The 14,569-nt window shown below is 38.9% G+C and overlaps 1 protein-coding gene across 9 annotated transcripts in view; it reads left to right on the top strand.

Annotated features, from left to right (window-relative positions):
- ANKRD28 (ankyrin repeat domain 28) overlaps window positions 1–14,569 on the top strand; it is a 218,062-nt gene that overhangs the window by 177,437 nt on the left and 26,056 nt on the right. For all 9 annotated transcript variants that reach the window (NM_001205960.2, XM_024989835.2, XM_059884931.1 and 6 more), the window contains 4 exons: window positions 65–205; window positions 11,323–11,434; window positions 12,365–12,391; window positions 12,810–12,884. In NM_001205960.2, coding sequence (NP_001192889.1) covers window positions 65–205; window positions 11,323–11,434; window positions 12,365–12,391; window positions 12,810–12,884 — 355 coding nt within the window. The remainder of the gene's footprint in view (window positions 1–64; window positions 206–11,322; window positions 11,435–12,364; window positions 12,392–12,809; window positions 12,885–14,569) is intronic.

Below are 14,569 nucleotides of genomic sequence, written 5' to 3'. Positions count from 1 at the left end.
TCTTACTTCCTGGGGTGTGTCCCTGACTTTTTTTTTTTTTTTTTTAATTAATTTGGGCAAAAAGATCTCCACTGCATTACGCTGCTGCCAACTGCAACTACCAGTGCCTGTTTGCTCTTGTGGGCTCAGGAGCAAGCGTGAATGACCTTGATGAGCGAGGATGCACGCCCCTGCACTACGCAGCGACGTCAGACACGGACGGCAAGTGAGTGTCTCGTGGTGAGAGTGCAGGGTCGTCGTCTCTGTGGACCAGCACCTGCAGACAGGTGGCGGCTTTCATAGCAAATTTGTATTTCCTTTTTGTACTCTTTATTATTTCTTTCCCTGAGTGTTCAGTGTGGAAAATAAGTTGTTTTTATAGTTATTCTTAATCATAGTTATTACTACCTGCTTCTACTCAGCAACCTGCCTTATGAACTAATGAGGTGGTAGAAGAAGTATAAAGGTCCCTTTTTGTCCTCCCTTCCAAAAGCACATCTTAGTATCTCCCACTTCCAAGCTTTTTCCACGTGACTTCTCAGAGGCAGCAGTGCTGAGTGTATCACAGGGAAAAGGAGAGGCAAGAGGTAGACAGACAGTGCCGTCAAGAGGATAGGGCGGAGATTGGAATACCAGTATCCTTCAGATAGAGCATCATATTCCCAAGGGATCCCTGTAAATGTGTGTTTAAATGGGGAGTAATTGAACTGGCAGAATTGGACATAGTTGGTACTAAATATTAACTTAAGTAAATTATGTAGACAGCGAGTGAGTAAATGTTGCCCAAGGATGACTTAATAAAAACAAATGAGAGATTTATAAATTCTTTCATAATTAATTTTCACCTGAAGTTGGTCAGATGTCTGTACCTTAATGTATATTGCCTTCTTGGAAGAAAATGAGCTCATTAGAGACAGAGAAGATATCTTCAGGATCTGTGGTATTCCCCATGAGTCTGAGTCAGTGAAGGGTAGAAAATAAAAACAAAGGTTTTGAGGGAAAGATTTTATAAAATATACTTCAAGGAAGTTGCATTTAATAGAGATCTATTTCCTTATAAAAAGCATAATTTAATGATATTACTCACAAATATTAATTTATTATAAAATCTGTGACTGTAATTGCAAATCCCTTTTGTTATGTTGGATTTGTGGTTAAAATTCTAATCTTGAAAGCTCTAGTAAATACGCTGTCAGCACTCTGTGTCTGCTAGTTCTGCATCTGCAGATTTGGGGAGCTGACTATATTCATTGTAGGGTTATGTTCGCTTTTTTATAAGGGACTTGAGGGTTCATGGTCTTTGATATCCACAGGCACTCTTGGAACCAATCCCCCTTGGATACTGAAGAATTACTATACTTTCTTTTTGGAGAAATATATAATATATACAGTTCCGTATATATCAAAATAGTTAAATATAGATAGTTTTTGAGAGAAGCTGTAAATTATTTGAATTATGTTTTTGGGCAGTAGAGCTTTAAAGAAAATCTGTGATAAACACTTTGTAAGTCAGAAAGTATTTGGGTAAACTTAGGTGAGTTGATTATTCTCTATTTTATAAATTTTATAATTTCAAGATTTGGTTTATAGGTTTTCCTAAAATAGATGATAGCTAAAATGACTAGATCACATCGGTAGTCCTTTACCACTGTTCCCATAACTGCTTATTGGATATTGCCCAGTGATGTGCATAAATTCCACTGAGGTCACATAGACACAGAGATTACCCCGTGCTTCTCCTGCCCTTAGACAGTTAAACCTGAATTCCTACACAAAAACATAAAAATGACAATGCTGAACCTATACTGTTTGAGATTTGTGGTTTTATTTTAAGCCAGTCTACTTTTTCTTTAGAACTGTACTTAGCACTGAAGTGAATTAAATTGTTAGTTTTATTAACTAATATAAGCTGTTTTGAGCAGTAGGCTAGAGATATTTATTACTTAGACACTTAATTCTCAGTATCAATACAAGCAGCCTGATGTACTAGAAAGAACATGAGCTTTATTCCAAAAGACCCAGTTTAAGTGTTGAGGTCTTCATAATATCCTCTTTGAGCCTGAGCAAGTAATTGTTAGGCAAAAACTTACTTATCTATAAAATGAGAATGAAACCTGAAAAAGTGAAAGTCTTAGTCACTCACTCATGTCCAACTCTTTGGGATTCCACGGACTATAGACCTCCAGGCTCTTCTGTCCATGGGATTCTCCAGGCAAGAATACTGGAGTGGGTTGCCATTCCCTTCTCCAGGGGATCTTCCCAACCCAGGGATCAAATGCAGGTCTCTTGGATTGCAGGCGGATTCTTTACCGTCTGAGCCACCAGAGAAGCTAGATTCTTTAACACGCATGACCTCAGTTTTCCCCACAATTCTAAGAAGTAGGCTTCATTCTCAGAGTTGTGGGGAAAACTGAGGTCATGCGTGTTAAAGAATCTAGCGCTGGTTTTGGAGCCTCTCTTATTTTTAAAGTATCAGAATCCCTGAGGTCTTCTCTAACACCATCATTTATTAACTCTGATTTGTTCCCTGGGAACTTCTGGAAGCTCTACGCCACAGTAACCACAGAGTACCAGAGGCGTTCTCTCAGCAAGTTTTGGAGGCTTACATAGTAGAATTAAAGCGTTGGTTTATTTTTTTGGATTCCAAGGCTATAAATCCCTGGAATAGGTTAGGTAATAGTAAGAGAATCTGAAATAATTCATTCTGCTGCCAAAGCCAGAGTGAAATATTTTCTAAAAGGATAAATAAATTCCCATGGCTTCAAATACTGTTATTAGTAATTTGTGTCTGTTGGTTTCCTTCTTGAACAGTTGTTTGATAATGTCCTGTTACCCTCCCCAGGGAACATTGTATACACTGTGGGATTTTTGACACACTGCCATTGGTTCTCTGTTTTCAAAGTGACAAATACTAACTTATTATAATTGTGTGTGTGTGTGAAGTCGCTTAGTCGTGTCCGACTCTTTGTGACCCCGTGGACTGTAGCCTACCAGGCTTCTCCATCCATGAGATTCTCCAGGCAAGAATACTGGAGTGAATTACCATTTCCTTCTCCAGGGGATCTTCCCAACCCAGGGATCGAACCCGGGTCTCCCGCATTTGAGGCAGATTATTAATGTACAGTTAATAGCACAATTCTACTCTCTGTGTGTCCCTCTGTCCAATTTCCATCAATGTTGGAAAAATACATGACATCATTTCTACTCACCCTGCTAGTTGTCCCCATCATCCTGATGCCTGCAATCACTATAAGCAGTCATGACTCAGCAAACAAAAGTATTAAATGTATTCAGTACTTATAAACAAAACTCTCTTTGCCATTTGAACAGAAATAGGGCTGCCTATGAGCACAAGGGTGAGGACCTGGGGCTGGGGGTGCTTATTCTGATTACGTATAAAGAAGACGACCTCCTCATGCCTTTTCTTCTGTGATAACTACCAGTAACACAGGTATTTCCATAAATTTATGTAGATCATTTCATGTCCTTCATAGTGTCATCGAGAGAAGGCAATGGCACCCCACTCCAGTACTCTTGCCTGGAAAATCCCGTGGACGGAGGAGCCTAGTAGGTTACAATCCATGGGGTTGCTAAGAGTTGGACACAACTGAGCGACTTCATTTTCACTTTTCACTTTCATGCATTGGAGAAGGAAGTGGCAACCCACTCCAGTATTCTTGCCTGGAGAATCCCAGGGACAGAGGAGCCTGGTGGGCTGCCGTCTGTGGGGTCGCACAGAGTCAGACACGACTGAAGTGACTTAGCAGCCGCAGCAGCATACTGTCATCAGAATTACAGACCTACTATATATCTGTCAATAGCCTTTTCTGTGTTCGTGTGGTTATAGATACATGTGTTTATGAATGCATAGATATATTTCACTAAGATACACTTTTTTTTTTTCTAATTTTATTTTATTTTTAAACTTTACATAATTGTATTAGTTTTGCCAAATATCAAAATGAATCCACCACAGGTATACATGTGTTCCCCATCCCGAACCCTCCTCCCTCCTCCCTCCCCATACCATCCCTCTGGGTTGTCCCAGTGCACCAGCCCCAAGCATCCAGCATCGTGCATCGAACCTGGACTGGCAACTCGTTTCCTACATGATATTTTACATATTTCATTGCCATTCTCCCAAATCTTCCCACCCTCTCCCTCTCCCACAGAGTCCATAAGACTGTTCTATACATCAGTGTCTCTTTTGCTGTCTCGTACACCGGGTTATTGTTACCATCTTTCTAAATTCCATATATATGCGTTAGTATACTGTATTTATGCTTTTCCTTCTGGCTTACTTCACTGTGTGTAATAGGCTCCAGTTTCATCCACCTCATTAGAACTGATTCAAATGTATTCTTTTTAATGGCTGAGTAATACTCCATTGTGTATATGTACCACAGCTTTCTTATCCATTCATCTGCTGATGGACATCTAGGTTGCTTCCATGTCTTGGCTATTATAAACAGTGCTGCGATGAACATTGGGGTACACGTGTCTCTTTCCCTTCTGGTTTCCTCAGTGTGTATGCCCAGCAGTGGGGTTGCTGGATCATAAGGCAGTTCTATTTCCAGTTTTTTAAGGAATCTCCACACTGTTCTCCATAGTGGCTGTACTAGTTTGCATTCCCACCAACAGTGTAAGAGGGTTCCCTTTTCTCCACACCCTCTCCAGCATTTATTATTTGTAGACTTTTGGATCGCAGCCATTCTGACTGGCTTGAAATGGTACCTCATAGTGGTTTTGATTTGCATTTCTCTGATAATGAGTGATGTTGAGCATCTTTTCATGTGTTTGTTGGCCATCTGTGTGTCTTCTTTGGAGAAATGTCTATTTAGTTCTTTGGCCCATTTTTTGATTGGGTCGTTTATTTTTCTGGAGTTGAGCTGTAGGAGTTGCTTGTATATTTTTGAGATTAGTTGTTTGTCGGTTGCTTCATTTGCTATTATTTTCTCCCATTCTGAAGGCTGTCTTTTCACCTTGCTAATAGTTTCCTTTGATGTGCAGAAGCTTTTAAGGTTAATTAGGTCCCATTTGTTTATTTTTGCTTTTATTTCCAATATTCTGGGAGGTGGGGCATAGAGGATCCTGCTGTGATGTATGTCGGAGAGTGTTTTGCCTATGTTCTCCTCTAGGAGTTTTATAGTTTCTGGTCTTACACACAGAAATCCCTTGCATTCCTATACACTAATAATGAGAAAACAGAAAGAGAAATTAAGGAAACAATTCCATTCACCATTGCAACGGAAAGAATAAAATACTTAGGAATATATCTACCTAAAGAAACTAAAGACCTATATATAGAAAACTATAAAACACTGGTGAAAGAAATCAAAGAGGACACTAATAGATGGAGAAATATACCATGTTCATGGATTGGAAGAATCAATATAGTGAAAATGAGTATACTACCCAAAGCAATTTATAGATTCAACTCAATCCCTATCAAGCTACCAACAGTATTCTTCACAGAGCTAGAACAAATAATTTCACAATTTGTATGGAAATACAAAAAACCTTGAATAGCCAAAGCGATTTTGAGAAAGAAGAATGGAACTGGAGGAATCAACCTACCTGACTTCAGGCTCTACTACAAAGCCACAGTTATCAAGACAGTATGGTACTGACACAAAGACAGAAATATTGATCAATGGAATAAAATAGAAAGCCCAGAGATAAATCCACGCACATATGGACACCTTATCTTTGACAAAGGAGGCAAGAATATACAATGGATTAAAGACAATCTCTTTAACAAGTGGTGCTGGGAAATCTGGTCAACCACTTGTAAAAGAATGAAACTGGACCACTTTCTAACACCATACGCAAAAATAAACTCAAAATGGATTAAAGATCTAAACGTAAGATACACTTTTAATGGAGATAGATTTTCACAAAAACGAAATCATATTTTGACTTCTAATAGCATTGTGTATTTTTGCCTGTTTTTAACCTTATATAAGTGGAATCATACATTCTTCTTGGAACTTTTATAATCATTAGGTTTATTTCTAAGTATTTCATATTTTTACTGTCAAAATAAATCTTGTCTTTAAATTTCCTTTTGCTATGAAATAGAGAAATACATTTGACTATTGTATACAACTTTGCATTCAGCAGCCTTTTTAACTGTTTTGGTTATGCATGTAAGACAGCATTAGGTTTGATACCTGTACTGTCATTGCTGTGAGACCTTGGGTGGGTTACTTAAACTCTGTGCATTTCGTCTGTGAAGTGGGAGTAATAGTCTGACCTAACACATGGCCATGAGTTTCACTTCAGTCACTCAGTCATGTCCAATTCTGTGACCCCATGGACTGCAGCACACCAGGCCTCCCTGCCCATCACCAACTCCCAGAGTTTACTCAAACTCATGTCCATTGAGTCAGTGATGCCATCCAACCATCTCATCTTCTGTCATCCCCTTCTCCTCCTGCCTTCAATCTTTCCCAGCATCAGGGTCTTTTCAAATGAGTCTGTTCTTTGCATCAGGTGGCCAGCATCAGCAATAGTCCTTCCAGTGAATATTAAGGACTGATCTCCTTTAGGATGGACTGGTTGGATCTCCTTGCAGTCCAAGGGACTCTCAAGAGTCTTCTCCAACACCACAGTTCAAAAGCATCAATTCTTCAGTGCTCAGCTTTCCTTATAGTCCAACTCTCACATCCATACCTGACTACTGGAAAAACCATAGCTTTGACTAGATGGACCTTTGTTGGCAAAGTAATGTCTCTGCTTTTTAATATGCTGTCTAGGTTGGTCATAACTTTTCTTCCAAGAAGCAAGCATCTTTAATTTCATGGCTGCAGTCACCATCTGCAGTGATTTTGGAGCCCAAGAAAATAAAGTCTGTCACTGTTTCCACTGTTTCCCCATCTATTTGCCATGAAGTGATGGGACCAGATGCCATGATCTTAGTTTTCTGAATGTTGAGTTTTAAGCCAACATTTTTAATCTTCTCTTTCACTTTCATCGAGAGGCTCTTTAGTTCTTCTTTACTTTCTGCCATAAGGATGGTGTCATCTGCATATCTGAGGTTATTGATATTTCTCCCATAAATCTTGATTCCAGTTTGTGCTTCATCCAGCCCAGTGTTTCTCATGATGTACTCTGCATACAAGTTAAATAAGCAGGATGACAATATAAAGGCTTGACGGACTCTTTTTCCCTGTTTGGAACCAGTCTGTTGTTCCATGTCCAGTTCTAACTGTTGCTTCCTGACCTGCATACAGATTTCTCAAGAGGCAGATCAGGTGGTCTGGTATTCCCATCTCTTTCAGAATTTTCCACAGTTTATTGTGATCCACACAGTCAAAGGCTTTGGCGTACTCAGTGAAGCAGAAGTAGATGTTTTTCTGAAACTCCCTTGCTTTTTTGATGATCCAGAGGATGTTGGCAATTTGATCTCTGGTTCCTTTGCCTTTTCTAAATCCAACTTGACCATCTGGAAGTTCACGGTTCACATACTGTTGAAGCCTTGCTTGGAGAATTTTGAGCATTACTTTGCTAGCATGTGAGATGAGTGCAATTGTGTGTTAGTTTGAGCATTCTTTGGCATTGCCTTTCTTTGGGATTGGAATGAAAAGTGACCTTTTCCAGTCCTGTGACCGCTGCTGAGTTTTCCAAATTTGCTGGCATATTGAGTGCAGCACTTTCACAGCATCATCTTTTAGGATTTGAATTAGCTCAACTGGAATTCCATCACCTCTATGAGTGATGTTTGTAGTGATGCTTCCTAAGGCCCGCTTGACTTTGCTTTCCAAGATGTCTGGCTCTAGGTGAATGATCATACCATCATGATTGTCTGGGTCGTGAAGATCTTATTTGTACAGTTCTTCTGTGTATTCTTGCCACCTCTTCTTAATATCTTCTGTTTCTGTTAGGTCCATACCATTTCTGTCCTTTATCAAGCCCATCTTTGCATGAAATGTTCCCTTGGTATCTCTCATTTTCTTGAAGAGAGCTCTAGTCTTTCCCATTCTATTGTTTTCCTCTATTTCTTTGCATTGATCACTGAGGAAGGCTTTCTTATCTCTCCTTGCTATTCTTTGGAACTGTGCATTCAGATGCTTTATCTTACCTTTCCTCCTTTGCTTTTCACTTTCCTTCCTTTCACAGCTATTTGTAAGGCCTCCTCAGACAACCATTTTGCCTTCTTACATTTCTTTTCCATAAGGATGGTCTTGATCCCTGCCTCCTGTACAAAGTCACGAATCTCTGTCCATAGTTCTTCAGGCACTCTGTTTATCTGGTCTGATCCCTTGAATCTGTTTGTCACTCTACTGTATAATCATAAGGGATTTGATTTAGGTCATACCTGAATGGTCTAGTGGTTTTCCCTACTTTCTTCAATTTAAGTCTGAATTTGGCAATTAGAAGTTCATGATCTGAGCCACAGTCATCTCTTGGTCTTGTTTTTGCTGAGTGTATAGAGCTTCTCCATCTTTGGCTGCAAAGAATATAATCATTCTGATTTTAGTATTGACCATCTGGTGATGTCCATGTGTAATGTCTTCTCTTGTGTTGTTGAAAGAGGGTGTTTTCTATGACCAGTGCATTCTCTTGGCTAAACTCTATTAGCCTTTGCCCTGCTTCATTCCATACTCCAAGGCCAAATTTGCCTATTTCTCCAGGTGTCTCTTGACTTCCTACTTTTTCATTCCAGTCCCCTATGATGAAAAGGACTTCTTTTTGGGTGTTAGTTTTAAAAGGTCTTGTAGGTCTTCATAGAACCGTTGCACTTCAGCTTCTTCAGCATTACTGGTCGGGGCATAGACTTAAATTATTGTGATATTGAATGGTTTGCCTTGGAAACAAACAGAGATCATTCTGTCATTTTTGAGATTGCACCCAAGTACTGCCTTTTGGACTCTATTGACTATGATGACTACTCCATTTCTTCTAAGGGATTCTTGCCCACAGTAGTAGATATAATGGTCATCTGAGTTAAATTCGCCCATTCCAGTCCATTTTAGTTTACTGATTCCTAGAATGTCGACGTTCACTCTTGCCATCTCCTGTTTAACCACTTCCATTTACCTTGATTCATGGACCTAACTTTCCAGGTTCCTATGCAATATTGCTCTTTACAGCATCAGACTTTACTTCCATCATGAGTCATATCCACAACTGGGCATTGTTTTTCCTTTGGCTTCATCCCTTCATTCTTTCAGGAGTTGTTTCTCCACTGATCTCCTATAGCATATTAAGGTAGAGTGTCATATGAGATAGAGTATCAAAATTGCTTAAACAATACCTGATACATTACAATCTTCCTATAACGATGAGCCATAGTTTTTAAACTATGGTTAATGCCTGTCTTATGTAAGCACTGACTATTGTGTGTGCCCTGTGGTCAGGGAGAGTCAGAGGCGTCTGCTGACAGTGCCCCATTCCCTGCCCCTGGGTACGTGCTCCTCTCCCAGGGCTCTGACCAGCCATGGAGCACATGGGTTGCATTCAGTCCAGAAAAAGTGGTAGGAGTTATGGTGGTGGAGGAAGAGTAGGAGAAATTTAAATGGTTTGAGCATCTCCCCGGTTTAAATTACATGCTAATTGGAATGAAGATATTTAATTTGTCTAACAGATGAAGAAAACAAAGTATTTAACAGTGAGTGTGGTTTATTAGGTATTTAGCCACAAATATTCCTCCAGGTTTTGCATAGATAGTTAATTTTAGGGGAAGGAGGAGATATTTAGCCATAAATATTCCTCCAGATTTTGTATATATATAGTTAATTTTAGGGGAAGGAGGGTTTCATAGAAAATTTTCCTGTCTTAATTTTCTGAGTTTTATAAAATGACCATGTGTTAACTTACAGTGAGAAAGTGAGGATCGACTCTTTGCCTTCTCAATTGCAAGTCAAAAGTGAGGTCTAGATTTTCAAGATTAAGCGGTTTTGTGGCTCAGTATTTTATAAACACCCATGTTAAAGTGTCACTAACTCATTAACCCCTGTGCTGAAACATTTGTAGCAAGAACACCTGAAGAAAAGACATGAGGTCTAGTCCTTGCTTCTAACCAAAAGATTGGGAGCAAGTGATTTACTTTTCCTGAATGTCGGTAATTTTTTCATTTGTTAAAGATAATGCTTACAAAGTAGTTATGAAAATTCATACTGCTTTAGCAAAATTTGAAAGGCATGGCAATAGAAGTAATTTTATAGTTGTAAATCAACTTTTAGTCTTTGTTTTGCTGTAGGAGACAAATCATCTAATAATGTGAAGGTAAACTATTAAACACTGTGATTGATAGGAACTTCTGGATGTATTATGGTTGAATTATTTCAAACCATTTAATGCTGTATACTTGCAACTAGTCACGGTTAGTAGTGCTTTGAGACTTGCCCTCCTACTTCAGAAAGTAAGCATGAACTAACCTACTTGTTTTTCTTTCCTTAAATAAATCTTTTTTTCCCTGTACTCATGTATCAGCAAGTTATCTTAAAATAGGTTGTTCCACTGATAGAATCTGTCTTGTATTCAAGTCTTTGTAAGGAGAACTATTGCTGTTTTATCATTCACATCTAGAGAACTTGATTAAAGATAGAAAGATATGCCCTTGAGTGAAATGTCTGTGTTTTTAAAGCAGACTTAATAAAAAACATGAATGGTGTTTAGATTATTTAGTTGAATTTGTACCTCCATCTATAAGATGAATAAACAAAAGCCATTTCACCATAAAGGTGAAGAAACTATTTGTCCAAGGTGGATGGTATCAAACTAACTCTAGAGATAAATCTTTTAGTTTCTAATTCAGTACTCTTTTTTTTGGCTGTAGTAACGATAACATTTATCAAACTTACAACAAATTGTGAGTCTTAAAGTCCTTTTAAAACTGCTCTCTTCATAGTGTAATAGCGGGAATGAAGCCTGTTTCCCGTGAGAAGACCTCCCTTGTTACCTGTGTAGCAGGTGTGCGTTGTTCCCACACTTCCCAGGTCTCTAAAGCAAGGTCTTTGAATTCTGATCTTGGTTTTGGGAGATATTCCTACATCCTTTCTTGAGCTTCCTAATGAGATATCATACTTACTCTGTGGTCCAGATAGATTGGACGCTCCCGCCACTGGGAATCTAATCCTGTCAAACACTGAGTAGGCTGACTGGTGCCGTACACGGACAAGCTGTGAATAAAGAAGACTCTCTTACGAACATTTAATTTGTGGCTTTATGATACTTACAGTTGGTGTCATTTAAATGATAAATTTATGTAGTGTAGGTATATTTATGATTTTTACATTATTCAAGTGTAAGAAAAATTGCCAGTTTTGACTTTGTCTTTGTTTTTATCACTGGTTAAAATGCAGGATTTAGAATTTTGAATATGTCTTACTCTAATAGGTGCCTGGAATACTTATTAAGAAATGATGCAAATCCAGGGATCCGGGACAAGCAAGGATACAATGCCGTTCATTATTCAGCTGCATATGGTCACCGTCTGTGTCTTCAGCTGGTAAGAATCCTGAGTTCTTGTGGAAGGACAAGTGTGAGTTTATGTTCTAATAATGTAATGACAATGAGAATAAATGAATCAAGAAATAAATGCCTTGTAATATCTTTAGAATCCCTTTCCATCTTAAATTCACACTTGCCTCATTAAGCTTTCTTTCATTCCCTTTTCCCTTTCACAGAGAAAGGGGACAGAAAGAAATTAGATCTCTGGAGAGGTCTCCTTGTGTCCTTCCCTTAGAAACCCCCATGCCCACCTAACATTCACTGCCCCTGCCTCGTGAAACGTTTTCCAGAAGGCATTAAACTGTAACTTTGTCATATGTGAGAAATACATGTCCCTATGAGAAGATCCCCCCTGCATATTTAGGAGTTCTGAAAGGCCCAGTCTACTAGCAGTCTGTCCTGAGAAGGGAGACTCATCTGCTGCAGAGGAACTTTTTATTTCAAATGTGGTCTCATTCCTGAATGTATACACCGTTCACCCAACTCAGCCAAACCAAAAGGCAAGTTACATGATTCTCAGGTGTGTGGTACATGCCTCACGTTACAGGTTTCTTCAGTTAAGTTTACTTATAAATCAACATTGCTTTCCTTAAAGGGGGAGTAAAATTCAAGAAGCGTGGGTATAAAAAAGAAAAAGGAGGTTGTCATACTTAATATAGCATTTAGAACCCTGCTGCAGAAATACTATTTCCTTAGGTTAGTATGGTATTTCCTGACTAAAATCTGAGACCCATGTATATAGATTTTTGGTCTAGTCTTTTAAGTTGTTTACTTAAAAAAAGACTATAAATTTTTGGAGGCAAAGCACAAGTTCAGAAGGGAATTTAACAAAGCCATAGGTAAATAAAGACATATAGTTTGCATTTATCTCTTTACTATATATGACTGCTTCTTCAACTCAATATTTTTATTTTAAATTTTATTTCAGATTGCAAGTGAAACTCCTTTAGATGTTGTAAGTATTAATCAGTTTTCCCACTACTATTCAGAGTATTTAAGTATTTGCTCTCACTCGAACTGGAGCCCGTCTGACACATTCCTGGGAACAAAGATGGTGACAGAAATCATGTAAGGGAGGGGGAGGGAGGTGGTTCTCACTTGGTGGCAGTTAAACAGCATTTCTTTCAAAGTCGGAGTTTGTAGCCATTCCCTCAAAACTCTTAGTTTGGGGTCCAGGTTTTCAGGATAATCCACTCTGTAAGGTTTCTGAGCTTAGTTTTCATAATATAATGTTTTGGGATTTTTAAATTCATGTCAAGTATCCACTTATACTCTAAAAATGGATTTGAACTTGGGGGAGGGGGACCAGGAATAACTGCTATGGTATGTCTAAAAGTGCCATTTCTGACATTTAAAATTCTTTTCTTTCTCAGTTAATGGAAACATCGGGAACAGACATGCTGAATGATTCAGACAATAGAGCAACAATAAGCCCTTTACACTTGGCTGTAAGTACTGCCTTCACAGCCAACTTGATGGCTGGTTTACTGAAAATATCTCATACCTGTTTGTGTTGACTCAAACTAGGACGGAGAACTTTGGGTCCTAATAATGATGATCATAGAATTAAGGCTGTAAGAACTTGCCTAATACAGAGAATTCTTTAATGTGCTTTTGTTTGTTTGTCTTTTAAAAAAAAGGAGAGGGGGATGAGTTTAATTTCCCCCAGACCTGCTCTAAGGAGAGAATATGCCTGAGATGTGAACTTTAAAATGACCCGCCCTAGTGGAATGGCTTCTGCATTCTTAAGCAGATAATACAAGAACAGTAATTTCTGTGGCATTTCTACAATGTTTTGCTTACTTTGTGATTTTTGGGGTGGTAAGTGTGTGTTCACTGGTCCTTCGGTTGCTTGTGCTATAGGATTTAATTTCATGATTTTCTAGTGTCACTAATGTCCATCACTAAGAGGAGGTTAGGAGAGAGTGTGACAGTTAAGTCATATATAGGAATGAATTACCTTATGGATTTCAGGCAGGGCTCAATCTCATTCCTCTGTGCTGAAAGAAGAATTATCTTTGAAACACAGCATGTTGTGGGAGGTGGGGGACTTTAAGAGTCAGGAGAATTGGGCCCTGTCACTGTTAGTGAGACCTCTGGTTTCAAGTGCAGTAAACTGTTTTAAGGGTCTGTACTTAATGTGTGTCACTAAAAGTTCAGTGACCCATTTGTTTCCTCTCACAAATACTATCATTTTTTGTCTTAATATTCTTCTGGCCTATTTTCTGACACTGACACACATGTACATTGAATTTTCTGCCCTATCTTTCTGCCCCTTTCTCCCCAGCAGTACTTCCTACCATGGTCTAAATAACTAAGAAGACATGCTGAAGCTCCTTGCTTCCTTGCCCTTTGGATCTTTGGAAATACTATATACTCTTCCAGGCCTGCATAGTAAATAAGTCATCTGGAACTGCAAAGCCAGCATGGAGAAAATAGCCGTTTTACTATGGGTGGCAAGAAATGATGTCTGAGCAGATGACTAGGCAGTTCTTCCTGCATTGTTCTCATCACTCTTAAAATAATAGCACCTCATCTCTTAAACACTTACTAAGTGCCAGACTAAGCACTTTGTCAAGTTTTTGAATACATTATCTCAAAAAGATTAGTTCCTTTAACTAGTTATTTTATTCCGTGGCTATTGTGAATAGTGCTGTTATGAACAGGGGTGTGCCAAATATTATTTTTAAGCTGAAATTGAAACAATTTTGTGATTTTTATAATCAGGTTCAGTGAAATGTGGTTATGCCACCACTTTGGCATTTTGTATCTGTCCCTAGATGGTTTTCAGAAATTACCTAAGTGATTTTTTTCCTTCCAAACTCGCAATCCGGGACAACTTGCTGCAGTGAAAACACACCGGCCTGAGGGCTGAGGAAACTGGCCTTGGTCCTCCCTTCACACATGCTAGACACCCAAGCCCCTGTCCTAACCCAGTCAGAGACATCATGAGGATAGGAGCCCTGTGCACACACCACCCTGGCCTCTAGCTGTCCTTCTTTTAGTGGTGTGATTTTATTGACCTGGTAGCAAAGAGGAACTAAAAAGCCTCTTGATGAAACTGAAAGAGGAGAGTGAAAAAGTTGGCTGAAAGCTCAACATTCAGAAAATGAAGATCATGGCATCTGGTCCC

This window comes from Bos taurus, chromosome 1 (assembly GCF_002263795.3).
Source record: "Bos taurus isolate L1 Dominette 01449 registration number 42190680 breed Hereford chromosome 1, ARS-UCD2.0, whole genome shotgun sequence".
NCBI lineage: Eukaryota > Metazoa > Chordata > Mammalia > Artiodactyla > Bovidae > Bos > Bos taurus.
This window is presented reverse-complemented; position numbering and strand designations above follow the sequence as displayed.